This window comes from Lepisosteus platostomus, chromosome 9 (assembly GCF_059453375.1).
Source record: "Lepisosteus platostomus isolate fLepPlt1 chromosome 9, fLepPlt1.hap1, whole genome shotgun sequence".
NCBI classification, from domain to species: Eukaryota; Metazoa; Chordata; class Actinopteri; order Semionotiformes; family Lepisosteidae; genus Lepisosteus; species Lepisosteus platostomus.
Window position 1 is genome coordinate 46,098,664 of NC_142619.1, and position 19,012 is coordinate 46,117,675.

General features: G+C 37.0%; 1 protein-coding gene across 3 annotated transcripts in view; it reads left to right on the plus strand.

The window, feature by feature from the left end:
* plxnc1 (plexin C1) overlaps window positions 1-19,012 on the plus strand; it is a 50,837-nt gene that overhangs the window by 23,021 nt on the left and 8,804 nt on the right. For all 3 annotated transcript variants that reach the window (XM_088645228.1, XM_088645226.1, XM_088645227.1), the window contains 13 exons: window positions 2,274-2,450; window positions 3,063-3,156; window positions 6,610-6,792; window positions 6,883-7,053; window positions 7,554-7,650; window positions 8,014-8,115; window positions 8,784-8,887; window positions 9,151-9,192; window positions 9,773-9,897; window positions 14,045-14,243; window positions 14,939-15,085; window positions 16,752-16,926; window positions 18,508-18,611. In XM_088645228.1, coding sequence (XP_088501354.1) covers window positions 2,274-2,450; window positions 3,063-3,156; window positions 6,610-6,792; window positions 6,883-7,053; window positions 7,554-7,650; window positions 8,014-8,115; window positions 8,784-8,887; window positions 9,151-9,192; window positions 9,773-9,897; window positions 14,045-14,243; window positions 14,939-15,085; window positions 16,752-16,926; window positions 18,508-18,611 — 1,720 coding nt within the window. The remainder of the gene's footprint in view (window positions 1-2,273; window positions 2,451-3,062; window positions 3,157-6,609; window positions 6,793-6,882; window positions 7,054-7,553; window positions 7,651-8,013; window positions 8,116-8,783; window positions 8,888-9,150; window positions 9,193-9,772; window positions 9,898-14,044; window positions 14,244-14,938; window positions 15,086-16,751; window positions 16,927-18,507; window positions 18,612-19,012) is intronic.

Genomic DNA, 19,012 nt, shown 5'->3' on the forward strand with positions numbered 1-19,012 from the left:
CAGTAATATAATAATTGCTTTCTTTTGCATAGTTCTTTTCATCCCAAAGGACCCCAAAGCCATTTACACATAAAAAGGCACCCACTTCATCCACCTGAGTAATGTACAGCAGCAATTATATACCAGTGGCTCCACTGAACGACAGATCAGGCAGCTTAACACTCTAGCTCTTTTGAAAAGTGCCATGGAATTTTTGTTGACAAACTGTAGTGGTCAAGACCTTGGTCTATTATGTCCTGCAAAGAACAGCTCCTCCTACAAAGCAAGGTCCTTGGTCACTGTACTGGGGTGTTGGTCTGGAAATTCTGGACCAGAGTACCACCTAGTGGTCCACCAACACCTCTTCCAGTGGCAGCTTGGATTACCTTGGAGGTCTCACATCCTCATACCTTACAGGCCCAACCTTGGTGTGATGATATGGGAATGAATCTCCTTTAAGACACGAACACCATTGGTGCAGATTGTTAGCAGCCTTACCACTCAGGAATACACATACAGAAATCCTTGAGCCGACAGTTTCTCATTTCCGCGAATCAGTCTTAACATGACTATGCAAGAACATACAGTACTAAGATTATGGTGGCCCAGCATCAAGAGAATAATGTCAAGGTCTCTATCTCCTAACCTGAGACCCATAGAATACAGTACCTCTAGAACCAACTTGCTAATTCCCATGTGAAAACCAAGAAGGACCACCCTTCACCCGCTGAGTGCCAGAACATCCGGCATCATTCTGTCCTGAGGCTGATCAGGCTTACTGTACAGTACTTACATGCGTGGGCACTCAGAGCTCAGGGAGGTCATACCCAGTACTAACTTTATGTTTTCATGTTAGCAGTGCCACAGTTCACTTGAAAATTTACCTTGATTGTTTGACCTCAGTTTTCATTAATATATCCTATGTTTTTGTTTGATATCTATGCTGAAAACATTTCATTACACCCACTAAACTTGGGTGTTGCATTTATCTTTCACTATCTTTCAATGCATTCATGCTATAGTGTGTTTACTTTTATTATAATTAGGCACCATGACTGCTTACATGCGGATAATTTTACTTGACCTGCTAAGCATTTTGTGCTTAAGCTCTAGACTTCAAACTTTAGCTGTAATCTTTTACAAAACCAAATGAAAAGTAAGTTGTTTTCACAAAAATGAATCCATTACCACATTGCATTAATGGCTACAGTTGCAATTTAGTGAAATATCATATTACAGTAACTAGTTCCAGTAACAAATAACATGAATGAGGTTGAAAGACACTATCACACCTTATTCATAAACACAGCATATTTATATATTTAGAATAAAATACTAAACACAATACAATTTTGCATAAAAGTTCAAGGAGCTATGTTCCTGAGCTGTGTTTTAGAAAGTCCTTATCTTTGATGCATTCAGGTCTTTAATGGTGTCTTTTTTACCTTATCATTTAACCTCACTTTCTTTCTGCTTGGATTTGTGTCCTTAGCTTCTGGCTGAAACCATATCTCATTATGAATCATTACAAATAATCTCATGTCTGTAATGTCAGTTGCACAAATATGTGTAATTTTTCTGAATTGTGAAGTTGTTTTTTATCTTCTTTTAAGCAAAGCATTACCCTATACAGTAGTTGTAATGTGTTACTTCCCCATCTCTGTTGATATGTCCCTGCCAGAATTGTATTGCCACCTTTCTACAATCACCAGTGCTAAAGAGGGGCAGTGATGTACAAGGTCTCTAAACATCCTTGCCTATGTAGTTTCTTTTCTCAGACATTAACTTTAAAGTTTTTAATAAATCACACATTTCCGAAACTTATCTGCTTACACCACCTAATCCAGAACAATTCAAATTGTTTTCTGCTCACCTTTCCACAGTGCTGTAGCCAAGAGCTGTGCTTGAAGTCAGCTTTTTCATGAGGCCTGTGTGTGCCTCAACATCCTGTTGTATACGTTTACAATGTGAAATGACAAGTTTTCAAAAGTACTGTCCTGATTTTATAAATAGCATCCGTAAACCTTTACTTAACCAGAAGAATAAACGTGAGAACTAACCCTTCTTTCTGGTGACTGGAGAGATCCCAGTAATACAACAGGGCACATTGCTGGAGCAGAGTGAACAGTAAGTAAGTAAGAGTAACAGTAAGTTTCTCAAGGGAGTAACAAGTTAAACAGCTGGATTTGGAAACACAACTTCCCAGTTATCAGCCCAGAACCCTCAATCTTTAATAATGTTCTGCAGTAAAGAAAATTGCTACATATAAACCGTAAAACGTTTTTTTTTTCTAGAATACCTGTTTTGAGCTCCACAGACAGTGAAGTTCAATTCCCCGTTCCTAAATCTACCAAGGGGGTGAGGAAAGTTTGTGTTGTAGTGAATGATGGCATCTGTCATGGATCTGTTTTAATACAATATAGATCCCTACCATCCTGTGATAGACTGTCACCAAACAGCACGTGGGCCAGGTATTTTTTTTATAATGACGTACTGTATGTCTTTCCAGATCGGTAAACTGTACCCAACCCACACAAACAAACCAAAGAGTAATAGCGATAACACAGCTTTGACATAGTTCCCTCTAAACTGCTGTGTTACATATTTCACTTCCTATTTTTAAAAGTAGTCTGCATCTGTGCTAGATGAGGAACAGTTTTTATAATGTGAGCTGATTTCATTTTCTGTTTTTCAAAGATATTAGGTTTTATTGTATTTATTTTATATAAAAAAACATTAAATGATAATCCATTGTATAAATGTAGACTTGCTTTTTTAAAGTGAAAATATATTTTTGGTTGTTCAAAACAATTCTGTACCTGTGCCACTCTCTTGTCTTGGCCTGAGCAGTCTTCTTGAAAGTGAAGGTTAATAAGTAATGGGTGTTTCCATCTTGAGTCTCACTCTTGCCATTCCAAGTGTATAACTGTTACATTAGTTGTAAAGGAGGAGGAGTAGTAAATGTATGCATTTAGAAGAAACAATATGCAGTACATCCAAATTAAGTTAATACCTCAAGTCTTGAATTTCATTTTTACAGTTTATTCTTTGTTGTTTTTTTGTTTTTTTAATTTGTGAAATAGTGGGAAAAGAAGAGTTAGTATTTTGGGAAAAAACCTTCACTTTGTGGATGTAATAAAACATGAAAATATGGGTAACATTAAGAATTTCAGCCAGGTAAGTTTTTTTTTTCAATATCTGTTACAAAAACGATGGATCTTTGATTTCTCCCAATGTGACCTTCATTACTGACGTTTACTAGATGGATATAGGCAAAATAGCTGGCCCACTGAAACATTTAAAAAATTGACAATAATATCAGAGCCACAAGGTCAAGGTGCTAGATGTTCTTTTTCATTTGAGTTTTGTTGGTTTATTTTTAGCAGGAAGACAGGCCTACGCTCTATATGTCTACTTAGCTGGTCATGGAGAGCAATGCTGAAACTCCTGTATGTTTTATGGGTTTTCGTCACAATGCTGGTGATATCTGCTGACGTTTACCCAAACAGAATATTGGGGCGTAACAAATGTGAAGATTTAGACTTTAGGCCTGTATTTATAATTAGGGTCCTTTGAAGGAGACTGATCATATTTTCAACATCGTAAAGCAGAACAAAAAGTCTACTGTGGACCTTGTTATACTGTATTTGAGAATACAGTACATGTAATCTTTGTACCACTACCCATCCTCCTTTTAGTTTTGTTCAAACCATCCTGTTAACAGGCTTACAGTAACACATGACCTGCATATAATATTTTATATCCACTTTGTCTTTGCAATGTGTTTGTAGCATATGTGGACAGACCCTAAATTCAAACCATTACAAACACACATAAAAGCAGCCAATGTGGGAAGCCTAAATGAAAGTTAAACAAACCACACTTATACTTTTTGAGTCTAGATGTTTTGTTTAGATGAGTGCAGGTTATTTAGATGGGAATATGTCATTTAGAATACAGTGTCGAGAAAAAGGTTGCAAACCTCCAATATAATTATGTGAATTACAAGTTCTTACCATGATACCCTTATTTAATTGAAACCAGTCTTTTTCATAGCTAACCACATTGGTTTATTTCTTCCAATTCAGTGTTTTTTGAGATGCAGTTTGTATGTAGTAGAAAAAAGAATAATTCAGATTCAGTGTATGTGAAATAATACGTTAACCATTAGTTACTATTATTCAGGTAGTAAGTAGAATCAGGTGGTTAAATACTTACAGTACATGAAGGTACCAAACAGAGACTGAGTTTGGTCAGACCTGTCCTGTATAATGGTTAGAAACTTTGTGAGTTTGGTGATTCCACACAGGTTGGAGGAAACTCGTCATGTCATGATCAAAAGCAACTTCAGAGGACGTCAGAAAAAGAATAGTTGATGCTAATCAGTTTGGAAAGGTTTAAAAAACATTTCTTAATGGATGGTGCTCAGACAGTTTTTCAGACACATCTGGCCACAGGACTAGAGATGGCAAAGAAGACTAGAGAATTCAAATCAACTTATCCAGCGCCCTTGTTTTGCCCACTTTGTCAGGTCAGGAGAGGGTGTGGTCAAGGTGGCAAAGCAGAAAAAGCAAATGACTGGGAAATGCAGGCAGAACTTAAGAGACAGGTCCAGTTTCCAGAGGAATCTAGAGACACAAAGCAGGGAGCTCTCATTGAATTGACATGGGAGGAGGAACATGAGCGAAAGCTCTGGGAATATCAGTCCCTCAACCTCGAGTGGCAGCAAAACAGCTGAAGTTGACTGTAGGGGGTTTTAAAGGGAAAGTCACTTTGGAGGGGCCTGGGGCTGCCTGGTGTCGACGGAGTAGCAAGGAAAAAGCTAGTGGCTGAGGTCAGTAAGCAAGTGAAGGCAGCATCCAAATGGCTCAAACTAAACTTTGACTGGCGGCAAACTAAAGCAGGCTGTACTGAGGGGGTGGTTCTGCCATCATGCCCTCCTGAGGTGCCATGGGTTTATTGATGAAACGCCAGTGAAGGGGGAAAACCCACTTTAGAACCTCATGAAGACTCCACTCTGCTTTGCCAGTTAAGAGAGTAGCTGGTGATGACAATACCATCAGTTTCTCAGAATGTACAGGAAAAAGGGAGGACCTGTCAAAAGTCCTGGTAGCGATGAGCCCATCATATTTAAGACAGAAGAATATGACTAAAATTTCAATGAAACGTATCAAGAATAAAAAGTTGTTCTTTGGCAAAAAGAAGAACAAGAGTAGAACTTAGAGTCGTATGTTCAAAACTTTTTCACTGCAGTGTATTTTTAATTACTATACACTTTTTGCTTTATAAGTATAATCAAATACAAATACCAATCCAATAATACAGTACATTCTCATAACATTTTGTGATTATATGTTTAAACAGCAGACTCAGACAGAGTCTGCAGTAAATTTTGTATTAAATTTTAATTACTGTATATGTACTGTATTGTATTTTCCTACCTGTAACACCCTTGATAAGAGGGATTATCCACTAAGCAAATAATCATAATAGTAAGTATAGGTTAATTCCATTCTGCAAATTTAAAAAATGGAAGAAGAAAAAAACATATATTGTTGTTGCCTACTACCAAATGTTATGTTATTTTTAATTCTTTCACTTTTCTGAACAGAAGTCACTTCTATTTGATCCTTGTAAAATGTAGTTCCCCACTCTAACCTAATCGCAGTATGTAGATTGTTAAACACATTGAGGAGTGATTAAACATGGAACTTTCTATATTTTAGCTCCCTGCTGGCCGGAATGCAGGACTTTAGTAATAATTACAGCTGCAGTTTAACCCCATTTTGTAAACTCATGTTCTTTTCCAGGCTGTAATTGTGCAAACTTGACCTTGCTGCAAAGGTTTAACAGGTTGAAATATGTGTGAAATGTCATGGAAGGGTTTTTTTAGGATAGTTTGTATTTCGCACAAAAAGTTACATTAGTAAAAAATTACTTTTTACAGTGTAGAGTGTGTCCAAATGTTAATTTAGGAATGTGTTGCAGAAACGTTTTGCAATACTTAACCTTGTATTTCCAGAAATGACCAGAGATGTACTGTAGGCAGAAATTAACCCCAGAAAGAAGTTAGTAACTTCAGAATTCAAAAGTAAACATGTTACAAGTATGGTTTAAGAAGTTGTTTTTGTTGATATTATCAGACTTTTTAATACTTACGTGTTTAAGAAGTATTACAAGCAGGCTAATTATCCAGTCATACACATTAGTAATTACTTTACTTGAATGTGTTAAATACAGGTTTCTCCTGTATGTGATTTACTGATCTGGTGTATAAATAATAGAATCCGTACATTGATCATATATAGTTTTAGACTTTTTAGGCATTTTATCTAGGCATTTTAAACTTATATGGTTTTGCATACACTGCATTACTTTAAGTTTTATATTTAGTTTCAAAGTAGTCTCTTTATTTTATTGGTATTTAGTATTTTAGAAACCTTAGTATTTTCACAGAAGGCTTATGATCAGGATTTACTGAGGAACAATGATACAGTTGTGGAATCCTTCATTGGAGTCCTTTACTGCTGAATTCTTCAAGAAGCACTGCAGATTGTAGGAAGACTGATAATAATGCTTTCTTTAATTGCTTTCTTTTTAGTAACCCATTCTTATCATTTCTATTTTCAGACAGAAAATAACATTAGTTATTATGTGCCTGCTAGAGAAGTTGAAAAACCAGTGGAAATCCCCATTAAAATGGTGGTGGCAAATCACACTCTTGAGTGCTTGAACATTACCTACCATCCAGATCCAAAATTTCTTGAGTTCTCAACGACACCGGTAGCAAACAATTTACAAATAACTATTAAGGTAACACATGTTACATTGCTTTAAAAAATATTTGTTTTTCCAAATTTCTTTTATTATTCTATGCTGCCTCAATCTGTTCTTGTGTTTTAGAAAATGAAAGATGCACTGACCATAAAAACAGAAGAATTAAATATTACAGCCATAGATGATCAGCGTCATCCATGTACTTCTATAAAAATCATATTCAATGAGAATTCAGGAGATGATTCAATAGTGTGTACAATAAACAACAAACCCAAATTATCTATACAAAAGATAGAGGTAAGTTATTGACACTGCTGAAGTACCGTCAAACAAGTGAGGGGATTTTAAAACATTTTGTCCCAACCAACATTTGGATCTACAGTATTCAGATTTGTCAGGGTTTTTTTTCCTGATGGGGTTTTGTATAAATTGTAACAGATACAATCATCAGATTACAAGAAATGTAGGGGTTCTGTTTGTCAAAAAGAATAATGACCTTCCATTTTCAACCACTTCTGCTAAAGCTTCACAAAATCCTTGAATTCCAAATAAGTGTAATTTAGTTTAAAATAAAAGTAGATCAGCTTCCTAGATTTGTTTGTAATTGCTGTGTGTAATTATTTCTTATTGAAAAATGGTAATGGTATCCCTTCAAATTAATTCATTTTTATCCATTTTGAAAATCCAGTGGTAATTCAGATGTGCAGTAGGAACTGTGCAAAATTTATTTGTCAGAGAAAGGAAATACATGTTGCCTAGACACACTTTTTAAAACGAGATTTTCTTTTTTCCTGCAGATACAACTGGGAGATTTTAAAGAAGTTCTGGAAAAATCATTTAATTATTACTGGCTTTTATTTATTGTAGTTTGCATTATGCCCTTCGTTATTCTTGGTGAGTACTGCAAGAACAGTAAAGCAGAATAAAAAACTGATGTCATCTAATAGCATATAATTCTTTTTAGATCAGAGAATGGAGAAAGTTTTTATACATAACGTTTTTTTCATAACTTACCGTGTCACTTTGAATTCTAAAATGCCTTCCTTTTAAACTAGAACAGAGAGAAATGGGAATACAGTTGAATAATGTCAAAATAAAATGGGCTGTGTTTATCTGAAACCAAAACCTCCATCATTATTATTACATTATTTCTACTTGGTGATAAGAGTATAGTTTCGAGTATTGTGGTAGACAGCTATTTCCAGGTGAATGTGATATTCAGTCCTCTTTATTGTTGTTTTTTGTGTGAAACCAAAGCCATGTTCTGCTTTAATCGGGTCAAGCAAAGGCAACTGACTAAGAAGCTGAGTGAGCAAGTGGAGCTGTTGGAATGTGACATTCGAAATGAGATTCGTGAAGGTTAGTCCTTAAGGATGTGCTTCTGAGCTGTGTGCCCACCTTGAGTGTCACTGGGGGAATGACAGGGCTTGGTGTTCATTCCAAATGTACGATTATCATACATTACCAAGAAACAATGATACTCATCAGTAACAAAACCTGCCCCATTTTCTGTTAATGAAAAAAGTAAATAGTTTTGACCTTCATAATCAAGTGCGTAATTATGGTAAAGTATTACAAGTTAAGTACAGTACATTTAATTTAAATTTTAAAATGGGCTCTTGTTTAATGTCTAATGAGTGACAAATTGCTGAAGTGTCAGCAATGCTGCATTACAGAACATCAATAGTTTGTTATGTAATAAGTTTATATATGATATCTAATGTACACTAAATTGCCTTGTCACTTTAATCAAACATTTCCTAGACGTGTAAAATACAGAAAAAATGTTTGGTGTTTTACAGTCATAGCTTGTAAACAGTAAAAGTAACAGAAATGTTTTGAAGCCTGCAGTATCACCTTTTTAAAATTTTATATTGGGTGCCACCTTAAGCAACACTTAACTATTGACTTCCCTTGGCTGAGAAATGTGTTAGAATTATGAACTGATGGAGGCCATTTCAGAATTCAGCTTAGCTTTTAGAAAAACAGAATTTCATTTTACAAGATTTTATACTTTTTTTTTCAAGGATTTGCAGAATTACAGACAGAAAAATCAGATTTACTTGAAGCTTTTGGAACAATCCCTTACCTGGACTATAAGCATTTTGCCATCAGAACTTTCTTTCCTGAGGTAATAATGATAACAACAACAACAACAACAACAACAACAACAACACAAACCTATTTTACATTTTGCATTAATCTGTTGTATACATTAACTACCTGTACCTGCACTGAAAAAAGCAGCAAAGACTTTCTGCTTCACTACTCTTAAGATTTATAATATTGAAAAAGAATATACACTGCATGTCAGAACAATTTAATAAGATTGAGTTAATCTATTGCAATGAGTATAACTGTTTGGAGGTTAATTGTTTGATGTCTTTGATTTAGGCTATGCCTGCGCTGAGCAGTATTGTTAATGACGTTGGCCAGGTAATGCTTCCTCTGTTTTCCACCTGTACATTTAAATGTTGAATCCTTATGATGATCTGCTGAAATATAAGAAATAATGGTAATAATAATCCACATTAATCCATAATTGTATGCAACACATTATAGCATCAAGCAGCCATTAGATGTTCACAGTTGAAGATATGGATCGCTTAACGTACAGCAGCTGACAAAGGCAGGAGATGTGGATAGAGGATAAGTTGCATCCTATGGGATCGGATGTTGCTAGCTATATACTAGTATTAATCAAGCCTCTTGTGAGATCATTTAGATTTCTCAATACACTGCACACTGGGAATAATTCCTGGTCTGCTGATGCGTTTCTTTCCCCAGGAATCATGGGACATAGCACATACTGTACAGTACTGGGCAGTTTTCATTACCTTACAGTACACGGATTGGTCACTTTATGGAGCATACTGTAGTATTCTCTTTTGTTTCAGTAAAACAGAGTTAAACCACTTTACTAATATTAAGCAAATCAAACCCAGAAATTTATGACTGACTTATTCTCTGATATAATGTTTTATACCAATCTTTTTTTTCTTTTGACTAAACTCAGGACATGGAGAAAGGGAAGCAAAATGAATCGTCACAAGCCTTATCTAATCTGATACACGAGCAACTGTTTCTTATCACTCTTGTGCACACACTTGAAGAGCAAAAGAAATTCACCATCAAAGACAAGTGAGTGATCGCCATATACACCATATACAGTATGAAAATATTAAGAAATAAATATACCTAGATACGTGTGTGGGAGTAATTTTATACAGTAATATATGACGTACATTTTAAAACTGTACTATTTTTAGTACAACTAACAGTAATAAAACTAAATTTTAACTATTTACTATTTATTGAAGTATTTGCATATTTCCATCTCAAACGATGTGTGCTTTTCCTGTAGCCTTCCTGTGTGAGATTTAGAAATGTAGTGCAGTTTTCCAATTGTGTAGCCTATCTGGTTGTCTCAACTAAAATACTGGTTTTAGACAAACTTACATTATAGCAGATTAAAAATGCTGAAGAGTTTAATTACTTTTATGTATTTATTTGTTAAACACATCAGATATATTCCTTTGTACATGCTATCAACTTATACAAATTTAAAAAATATTAATACACATAAACACAGAATTGAAGAGATTAATACAATTCTCAATTCCTTTCAAGTTTGTGTCTCTAAAAAAATGCTTAATGCTTAATTTTTTCCAGTTTTAGGATTCATCTTCATCCTACACATTCAAAAAGTGAAGTAACTGTGTATTAAATTTGACATTTTCCAGCATGAAAAGCTATAGCTCTGCTACACTTAAAATTGTTTCTGGTTCAGCCCTGCCACTCCTACAGTATATCTTGGTGTCCTCCTGAAAAAAAAATTATTTCAACTTTTAATTTATGCTAGTGTTCCCATTAGAAACTGTAATTCCATAGTTAATTATGACATGGGGTTTATCAGAAAGATTAATGAAGTATCAGAAGATGTGGCCTTCCCATTTGATTTTCAGTAATCAGAAACCGGTCACAGGTAAGTCCTCTATCTGCTCTGCACTTCAGAGGAATGGAGGGAAACACATTCTAGCAGATAGTTGACAAAGGCAGTTAATCCTCTTTGCTCTTTATAAGACTTATTTCTATCTCAATATGAACTTCTTGGCTTGTCTTACATTCCTTACAGCAGAAATATTTTGGATTTCTGCCTCTGTAATTTCTATATATGTCTTTGGAGTCCCTTGGCAACCTTATTCCTGCTGGTTTTCTTTGCAGCTGAACCTTTGCAAGTTTTTTTTTCCAACTCAAAGCTTGCTGTGATACACAATAGATGATAATTATGATATTATAGTATGAAAAGCAATTGTTTCAATCTCCAGCCTGATAACAAAAAGCTCAGAATAAACCAATTATTTGATCTGTGAAAGGTTCTGTTATTTAATTGAGTGCCCAGGTGGAACAAAAACAAGCAGGTACAGTATGTGGATCCCCAGGATTAGGATTGGGTAACCTTGGTCTACACACCCAATGCATTTTAGAGGCATAATCAATTTCATATCCTCCTCTTAGAAGCTCCAGACGAATCCTAGTAGATTTGACTACTTAGAATAGAGATCTGAATGATATGGATGAAGGGCAATATTAATTCATCTTACAAAACTCTTCACGTCTTCACAGATGCTTTTATATAAAGCTCATCCCTAGTTTCTTGAGTATACTTTTTCCAGTGGGCATTGTTTGCACATATTGTGGGAACGTCCTGATATTCCTTTACTTAATGATAACTCCAATCTTTGCCTCTCACAGCAGCAGAAACAGGTTTGTTAGACTAGTGTGTCTCACTACAGCCAGAACAATGTTTGTGATGCAAATGCAATAAGAGTCTCTGTATTATTAGAGTATGTCCGTATGTCTATGAAAGTAAGTATTCAAATACTTATAGGAATAAACCTATTACTTGTTCCATTCAAATACTATGTCCTCATACACTTTGACAAGAAGTCAAAGACAAGGGTGTGCACCTTACTTGTTAATGTTGGGATGAGTGTGAAAATGTATTTAATTCTCTATAAAATTTAATTTGTCACTTTGGAGTCAATTTTATCATTTTTATAAGTCTTCATGACAGAATCTTTTTTAAGTGAAATAGAATGAATCATCTTTTAACCACATATTGAAAATAATAATGGAGTTTGGTCTAATCTTAGGATTTCTTTTGAAGGTTTCTTAGTGTAGAAACCAAGAAATTTGAGCCTGAAGTGTTCGTTCATCCAGCCAAGCTTTATTGTATTTATACAAGGAACCACAATAAGGACCATAATAAGGGTGGAGTGGTGGCTAAGGATCTGCGCCTGTGGCAGGAAGGTTGCTGGCTCAAATCCCACAGCTGGCAGAGGAATCCTACTCCGTTGGGCCCCTGAGCAAGGCCCTTAACCCCAACTGCTCCAGGGGTGCTGTACAATGGCAGACCCTGTGCTCTGACCCCCAGCTTCTCTCCCTGTCTGTGTCTGTGTCTCATGGAGAGCAAGCTGGGGTCTGTGAAAAGACAAATTCCTTCTGCAAGAAATTGTAAAGGGTTAATTAAGTGATGTTATTATAATAGTTATAGTACCTACTGTAGCTCAAAGGAGATATGGCTCTACACAGCTTATACGGTATATACCTTTCTCCACACCCTCCCCCTCCTGTCTTTGATGTAACTCTAGGAAATAGAAACCTTCCTTTCTCATCAGAGTTTAGTGTAAGCATTCACCATTTGGGGGTAAGTACGGGGGGGAAGCATCTGTGCTCAAGCAAGCGTAATGGTCACAGTTCAGCATGTAAAAGCTGCTAGCAGGCTCCATCATTAGTTTCTAGTTTAGAGGCACCTAGATTAACTAGATTTTCTTCTATTTTGATGTTTATATTGTTACAAATGGGGAGTTACGCATAACTGGAAATGGGCGAGTGGATTAATCGATAAGTAAATTAAATAATCATAAACCCCAACTTGTAAGGATTTTGCCAAGAATATACCAGAGAGATTGGTATAGTTAGTCACGTGAATTCTTTGTTCTCTGGAACTGCTGTGGTGAAAAGAGTAATAAGATAAGATCACTTTATTAGCCATATACTGTACAATTTCTTGCATTAGAAATTTGTCTTTTCACATACCCCAGCTTGCTCTCCATGAGACACACAGACAGGGAGAGAAGCTTGGGGTCAGAGAGCAGGGTCAGGGTCAATTTATACAGTACCCCTGGAGCAGTTGGGGTTAAGGGCTTTGCTCAGGGGCCCAATGGAGTAGGATTCCTCTGCCAGCCACAGGATTTGAACCAGCAACCTTCCAGCCACAGGCAAAAATCCTTAGTCACAGTGCCACTGCTCTGCCCTTTTTTTAAAGATCAATTTAAGATAATTCAGGCAAACTGAATTAAATATATTTATTAACAGTGACAATGCACACACTACACACAACATAAACATACAACACACAAGTTACAGGTTTACAGACACGGTGTTTTAAAGGCCTACTATTCTTAACACCCAGAAAAACCAATTGTTACCAACTGCTCAAATTCATAATGCCTACAAAGGTCAGAATGAGATAAAGCTGCCTTCTGAGCTAAATACAATGCAGCCTGCAGTTAAATCTCTAACTCTGCAAACCCAGTTGCCACAAAATAAATAGGAGCCTGTCTCCCTATTCTAAAATTGTACCTACTTACCAGGAGAGGCTGTTTTTAACTAATGGATTCTTCATGCAGAAAATAAGAGCAAGCCCTTTTAAGGTTCTATCTAGTCTGTGTGGATGATATGGACAAGGACCTCTTGTCTGGCACATGCTTTATGTTCTGTCCTCCTCTCTTCTCTCTGTTTCCCTTTTGACACTCTTGATTATTTACCCAGAACATAACTACAGTATCTAAGGTAAACCAGAAGATTATTTTGATCAGTGTGCTTCATGCCCAGCACAACTAAGTAAACATCCTTTGGTTTGAAGCTCTAGGAAGTGAAAATGTTAAGACTATCTAGGTGTTACCCTTTGTCTCGAGATTCTTACAGAGTCACCTACTTCAGTCTGTAACAATATGAAACTCTCTACTATGTGGATCTGTGGAGCAGTAAGGTTGTGATGTTGTGACTGTTATGTTCTTGTTTTGTTTTGTTTTGTTTCTGAGAATTTTAGACTAATAAAAAAATGTGTTCACTGAAAAAACTTATTTTATGAAAAGCTTTTTTTTTCATGCTTGTATTGTTTACCTCCCACACTTTTATTTTTAAAAGTGTGCCAAGTTCTATATACTTATACAAGCAAATTCGTATGACCAAATAAACACATAAACTCCAACTCCTACAGGTGTGTCTTTGCCTCCCTCCTGACCATTGCCCTGCACAGCGACCTTGTTTACCTGACTAGAGTGATGGAGGTCCTGCTGCGCGCCCTCATGGATCAGTCTAGCAACACTCAGCCAAAGCTGATGCTGAGACGCACTGAGTCCATTGTTGAAAAACTGCTGACAAACTGGATGTCCATATGCTTATATGGTTTTCTTCGGGTGAGATTCCTTGAAGCCTTTGATAAAGGTTTGCTGCATTTATGAGCTGCTTTGGTTGCAGGTTTTTGTGTGTTATTACCTTCGTTACCTTGATAATTACCTTAGTTACCTTTGTTTTCCGATATCCTAAAGTTGCTGGATAAATTATTTTGGATTCAAAGAGCTGCGTGTTCACACATCCCTAAAAAAAAAACTCCTTTTACCTTCTGTACGCTGTCCTTTGTACTCCTATGCTTTATATTCTCGCCACCATATACTCTCTCTTGCACCAGAAAAAGACTCAGCAGCAGCGTTGTGTTTCTCCTTTCTATTTTTCAGCATGGAATTAACCTTTGCTTGACGCTAATTAAAAGTAGCTGCTTGGCACTACCCTATGCTGTCATGTACGGAGTACTTTGTGTGCACGGTGACTTTGGTACGTTCTTCAAGCAAGGTCTCAAAAACCTGTTGCTGTTCAGCTTTTTGGTTTCTGTCCTCTGGTTTTCGTTCTGCCAGGCAGCCACAGCTCCGCTCAGAGGGGGCGAGTGTCACATTGGGTAGACTCAGCGGACAAACACAATGGCAATGCAGTCCTGTACCACACTTCTGTTTTTGCACAAAGAACATGTCGTTAACCATACTAGTGCTGTGGTTCTCTGGAAGGCTGGGAGTTCATGTTGCACTTCTCATATCCACTTCCTGTGTTCTTTGTTCAGGAGTCTGTTGGGGAACCACTGTTTCTGATGGTGTCAGCCCTGACACAGAGGATCAACAAAGGCCCTGTGGATGCCATCACAGAGAAAGCTCTCTACACCCTCAATGAAGACTGGCTGCTGTGGCAGGCTCATGACTTCCACACTCTGGTACACAGAACGTTTTCCTTTTTGTTTCGGGGGTAGCTGTCCACTGAAGTTCTTCTTCTTACTGAGGATCGCGAATTAAGGCTAAGTAAAATAAATGTGGTATTATAACACTGTACAGTTCTTGTAATACAGACATACTTTATTTTTGCATTGCAGTTTTTAGATATAGAAAATCAGTTCTTTCTTCATAGTGAGGAGTTGCTGGAGGTATAGGGCTTGTTTCTGTGTCGCTTTCTCATTTCCGTTGTACAAGTACACATCAGATAACAAACCTGCCACTCAGTTTTTCATTTTGTGGTTACACACTCAATGCAAGACTGTTGCATTTATAAAAGTCTGCTTTTAATTAAAATACACTGAGCCTACGTTTCACTAGTTCATTCCATCCACAACATGTTCAGGATCATTGCAATTCCTTCTAATCTGTGCTGGCGTTTGCTATACTCTTTTCTAACCAGTAATATTTCTATCAGATTTTAAAAATCCAGTTACCAAAAGCCTGTTACCAGATATTATCTGTTTTAAACCAATAACTGCAACAGCATCAGAAGTGGATTAATTAACAAAGATGCAGTGTTGTGATACAAGCCTCCAGTGATTTTAACATCGGTAGAAAACCACATCCATTTGAAAATACGTTAGTGATTCCCTCTGTGGGAAGTACGTGTTGCAGATATTTTCCTTTTTCATAAAATCACTAATACAAGCCATTGTATATCACTACATAATAACATGGTAATGTCTAAATCACAAGAAAATGCAATTATAGATACTGCAAAGGTGTTGGGAAAACCAAACACTGAAAGTCTTCCTTTTTTGGTTATTGTTATCATCATCCTCCATTAGATCCATCTCCCATCAGAAATTCATTCCTGGTTAGTACAGAGCAACCTGGAGTCTATCCCAGAACGGCAAACTGCAAGGAGAGACTCTGCCCTGAACAGGATGCCATCTATCACAGGGCACACACACAATTTAGAACTAGCAATCCACCTAAGCTTGCATTGTGGAATTGAGAGGGAATGGGAACATCCAGGAAGACACCTCATGGACACGGGGAGAAAAGGCTCCTGGGAAAGCTAAGGTTGTGCTGGAAGAGGTGTTAGTGGGATTAGTAATTCACCCTGCTCACCCTGCGGTCTGTGTAGGTCTTAATGCCCTTATTGTACAGACAACATACTGTTAATATGCGCCTTCCTTCAGATGAGACATAAAACCAAAAGTCCTGACACTCTGTGGTCATTGGAAATCCCAGGGTGTTTCTCGAAAAGAGTAGGGGTTGTTACCCCAGCTTCCTTGCCAAATTCCCCCCTGGCCTTTACCAGTCATGGCCTCCTAATAATCACCAGCTATGAACTGGCTTCATCACTCTGTTCTCCTCCCCACTGAGAGCTAATGTGTGGTGGGTGTACTGGGGCAATCTGGCTACAGTCACATCATTCAGGCGGGGGCTGCACATTGGAGGTAGAGAGGCATCCCCATTACCTTTAAAACTCTTTGAGTGGTGTGGAAATTATTATTACTGTTGTTGTCGCTGTTGATGTTATTAAACTCTTTACAAAAGGACACCACAATCGAAGTCAGGACTTTTACTAAATTAGACTGAACGAAAAAAGAGCTGGAGTTTGTTCATCTTTGCTTTCTTCCTGTTTTCTTTTTGCTCCAGAAACTGAAGGTTTTATTCCAGGCTCTTCCAGATGGGGAGAAAGAAGCAGGGGCCACCCTGGAAGTGAGTGTTTTGGACTGTGACACCACTGAGCAGGCAAAGGAGAAGATCCTACGGAGTTTTAAGAGCAAATTTGGCTACCCCTACCATGTTCAACTGAAGGACATTGATATTGGTAGGTTTTTATTTTTAGGCTACAGGAACTTGGGTTCTCCAAAATGTTTTGTCCATGAAACTTATTTCATTTTTGCTTTTGTGTTTTCAATGCTGTGCAGATTTGCATGGGCTCATGTCTTAGCTCTGAGCTGCTGAACTGTCTGTTCCTGTTCTGTCTGTCTCAGGGTAGCCCCCAGTTTTGGTCGGTGTACTGTTCCTTGGACAAAGATTTAGACCCTTCCTGTAGTGTCCCATTTTGTGAAAACATGATACATACCCATTTCTTTAAAAAGCTAATGTTGTATTCAAAACATGAGTGCTCAAACTGAAAACATCTAAGGGTAAAATAGGTTACTGTATATGTCAGAAAAAACCAAGAAGAAAAAAAATGAAATGTGTTGATTACATAACTATTCAGACTTTGAAGTCTCAATATTTGATGAAGTGTCTTTTGCAGAAATTACAATCTAAAGCCTTTTTGGTTATGTTTTCACCTGTGCACACTGGCTTGTTGTAAGTTTTGTCTTTCCTTCTTGCTCAAGATATCTTCCGTTGCATGGGTATCACTTATAGACAATTTTAAAGTCTTCACACTGATTCTCAATAGGATTTAAGTCAGGACTTTGACTGGGTCTCTTTCTTATTCTTAAACCATTCAAGTGCAGTCTTGGTTTCATGGTTTTGATCATTGTAGTGGTAAAGGGTGAATTTATGACCCAGTTTTAGGTCTGAAGCAGGTTTTTCTCTCAGATTTGTCTGTACTTTGATCCATTTGTGTTCCAGTCAGTCTTGAAGTTCATCCTACTCCCTGCGGATGAGAAGTAGAACTATAAGATATTGTTGCCACTAACACAATATCTTATAGAGAGAGTGATGACTGAGTAATGCACTGTGATGGGTTTGCATCAGATACAAAACTTTGCATTTACAGCAAAAAGTTCAATTTTGTCTTGTCTGTCTACAACCCCTTTGCAAAATGATTACAGTATTTCTTAAGTGCTTTCTGCAAACCCCATGTGGGGTTTGTGTTTTTTCAGTAACTGAAAAGCCCCCTTTGTGGACTGAGGTACTGTTGACTCACGGTCATTTCTTCCCATCTCAACCAATGCACTCTGTAACTGTTTCAAAATGGCTGTTCACCTCACAGTGACCTCCCTAACAAGTTTTTGCATCCTTATACAATCACTTTTCTATTTCCCTTTCATATTAATTGTAAATGTACATCTTTTTGTTTTTTGCTTTGAATGTGTAGAGTAGGTGGTGTATAAAACAAACACTGACTGCTACTTCAAAGTGTCATGACTGCCAGCTTTAAAGCAACAGAATGTGAAAACTAGGGTCTGAATACTATGGATACTACTGTATGCAAGGGTCTGAATACTTTGATAAAGCACTATAGATTTAGGAATATATGTTTGCACTTATAGGTAGGTTTCAATTAGATATATTACATTTAACAAATATTTAATGAACGCTTGCAAGCCACAGACTTTTCACAGCAGCTTACTCTTTCTGACCTGATTTTCTAGCCTTTGTATTCATGCTTATTTGTTTTGTAAATGTTTCAGCAATCTCCTTGCTTTCTGTTTTGTATTTAAAGAATATGAAAAGGAAGGCAGCGTTCTCAAGCTTCAAGAAGTGGATTCCACTTCAAAGGTTGGGGAAAATGGAGTGAAAAGGCTGAACACAATTGGGCACTATCAGGTAGGTGAGAAAAAAAATAAAAGTAATGAGCTCTAAAAGTAATGAACCTTTTTGAACAAAAAAAACTTGTGGTTTGGGGTACATCTAACCTGTGAGTTTATTTCAGCCAGACATCCAGTAATTACCAAAGAAGCTGCCGTTGTGCAAGTTGCAGATACCCAAAGGTTATCATAAAACCAGACATCATTCAGATCGGAAACTCACAGACTTGCAACACAAACACGAAAACATAGAGAAGCCACTGCACTTTCTTCACTCCATAGGTCATCACACTGTCAGGCAAGTAAATAGCACCATTTGTTGATATACAAACAGATTCCAATGAATGGCAAGGAAGAATGAATGAAAGCTACAATGAAAAGCATAAGTATCGGGACAACGAAGTGAAATTGTTGCAGTGT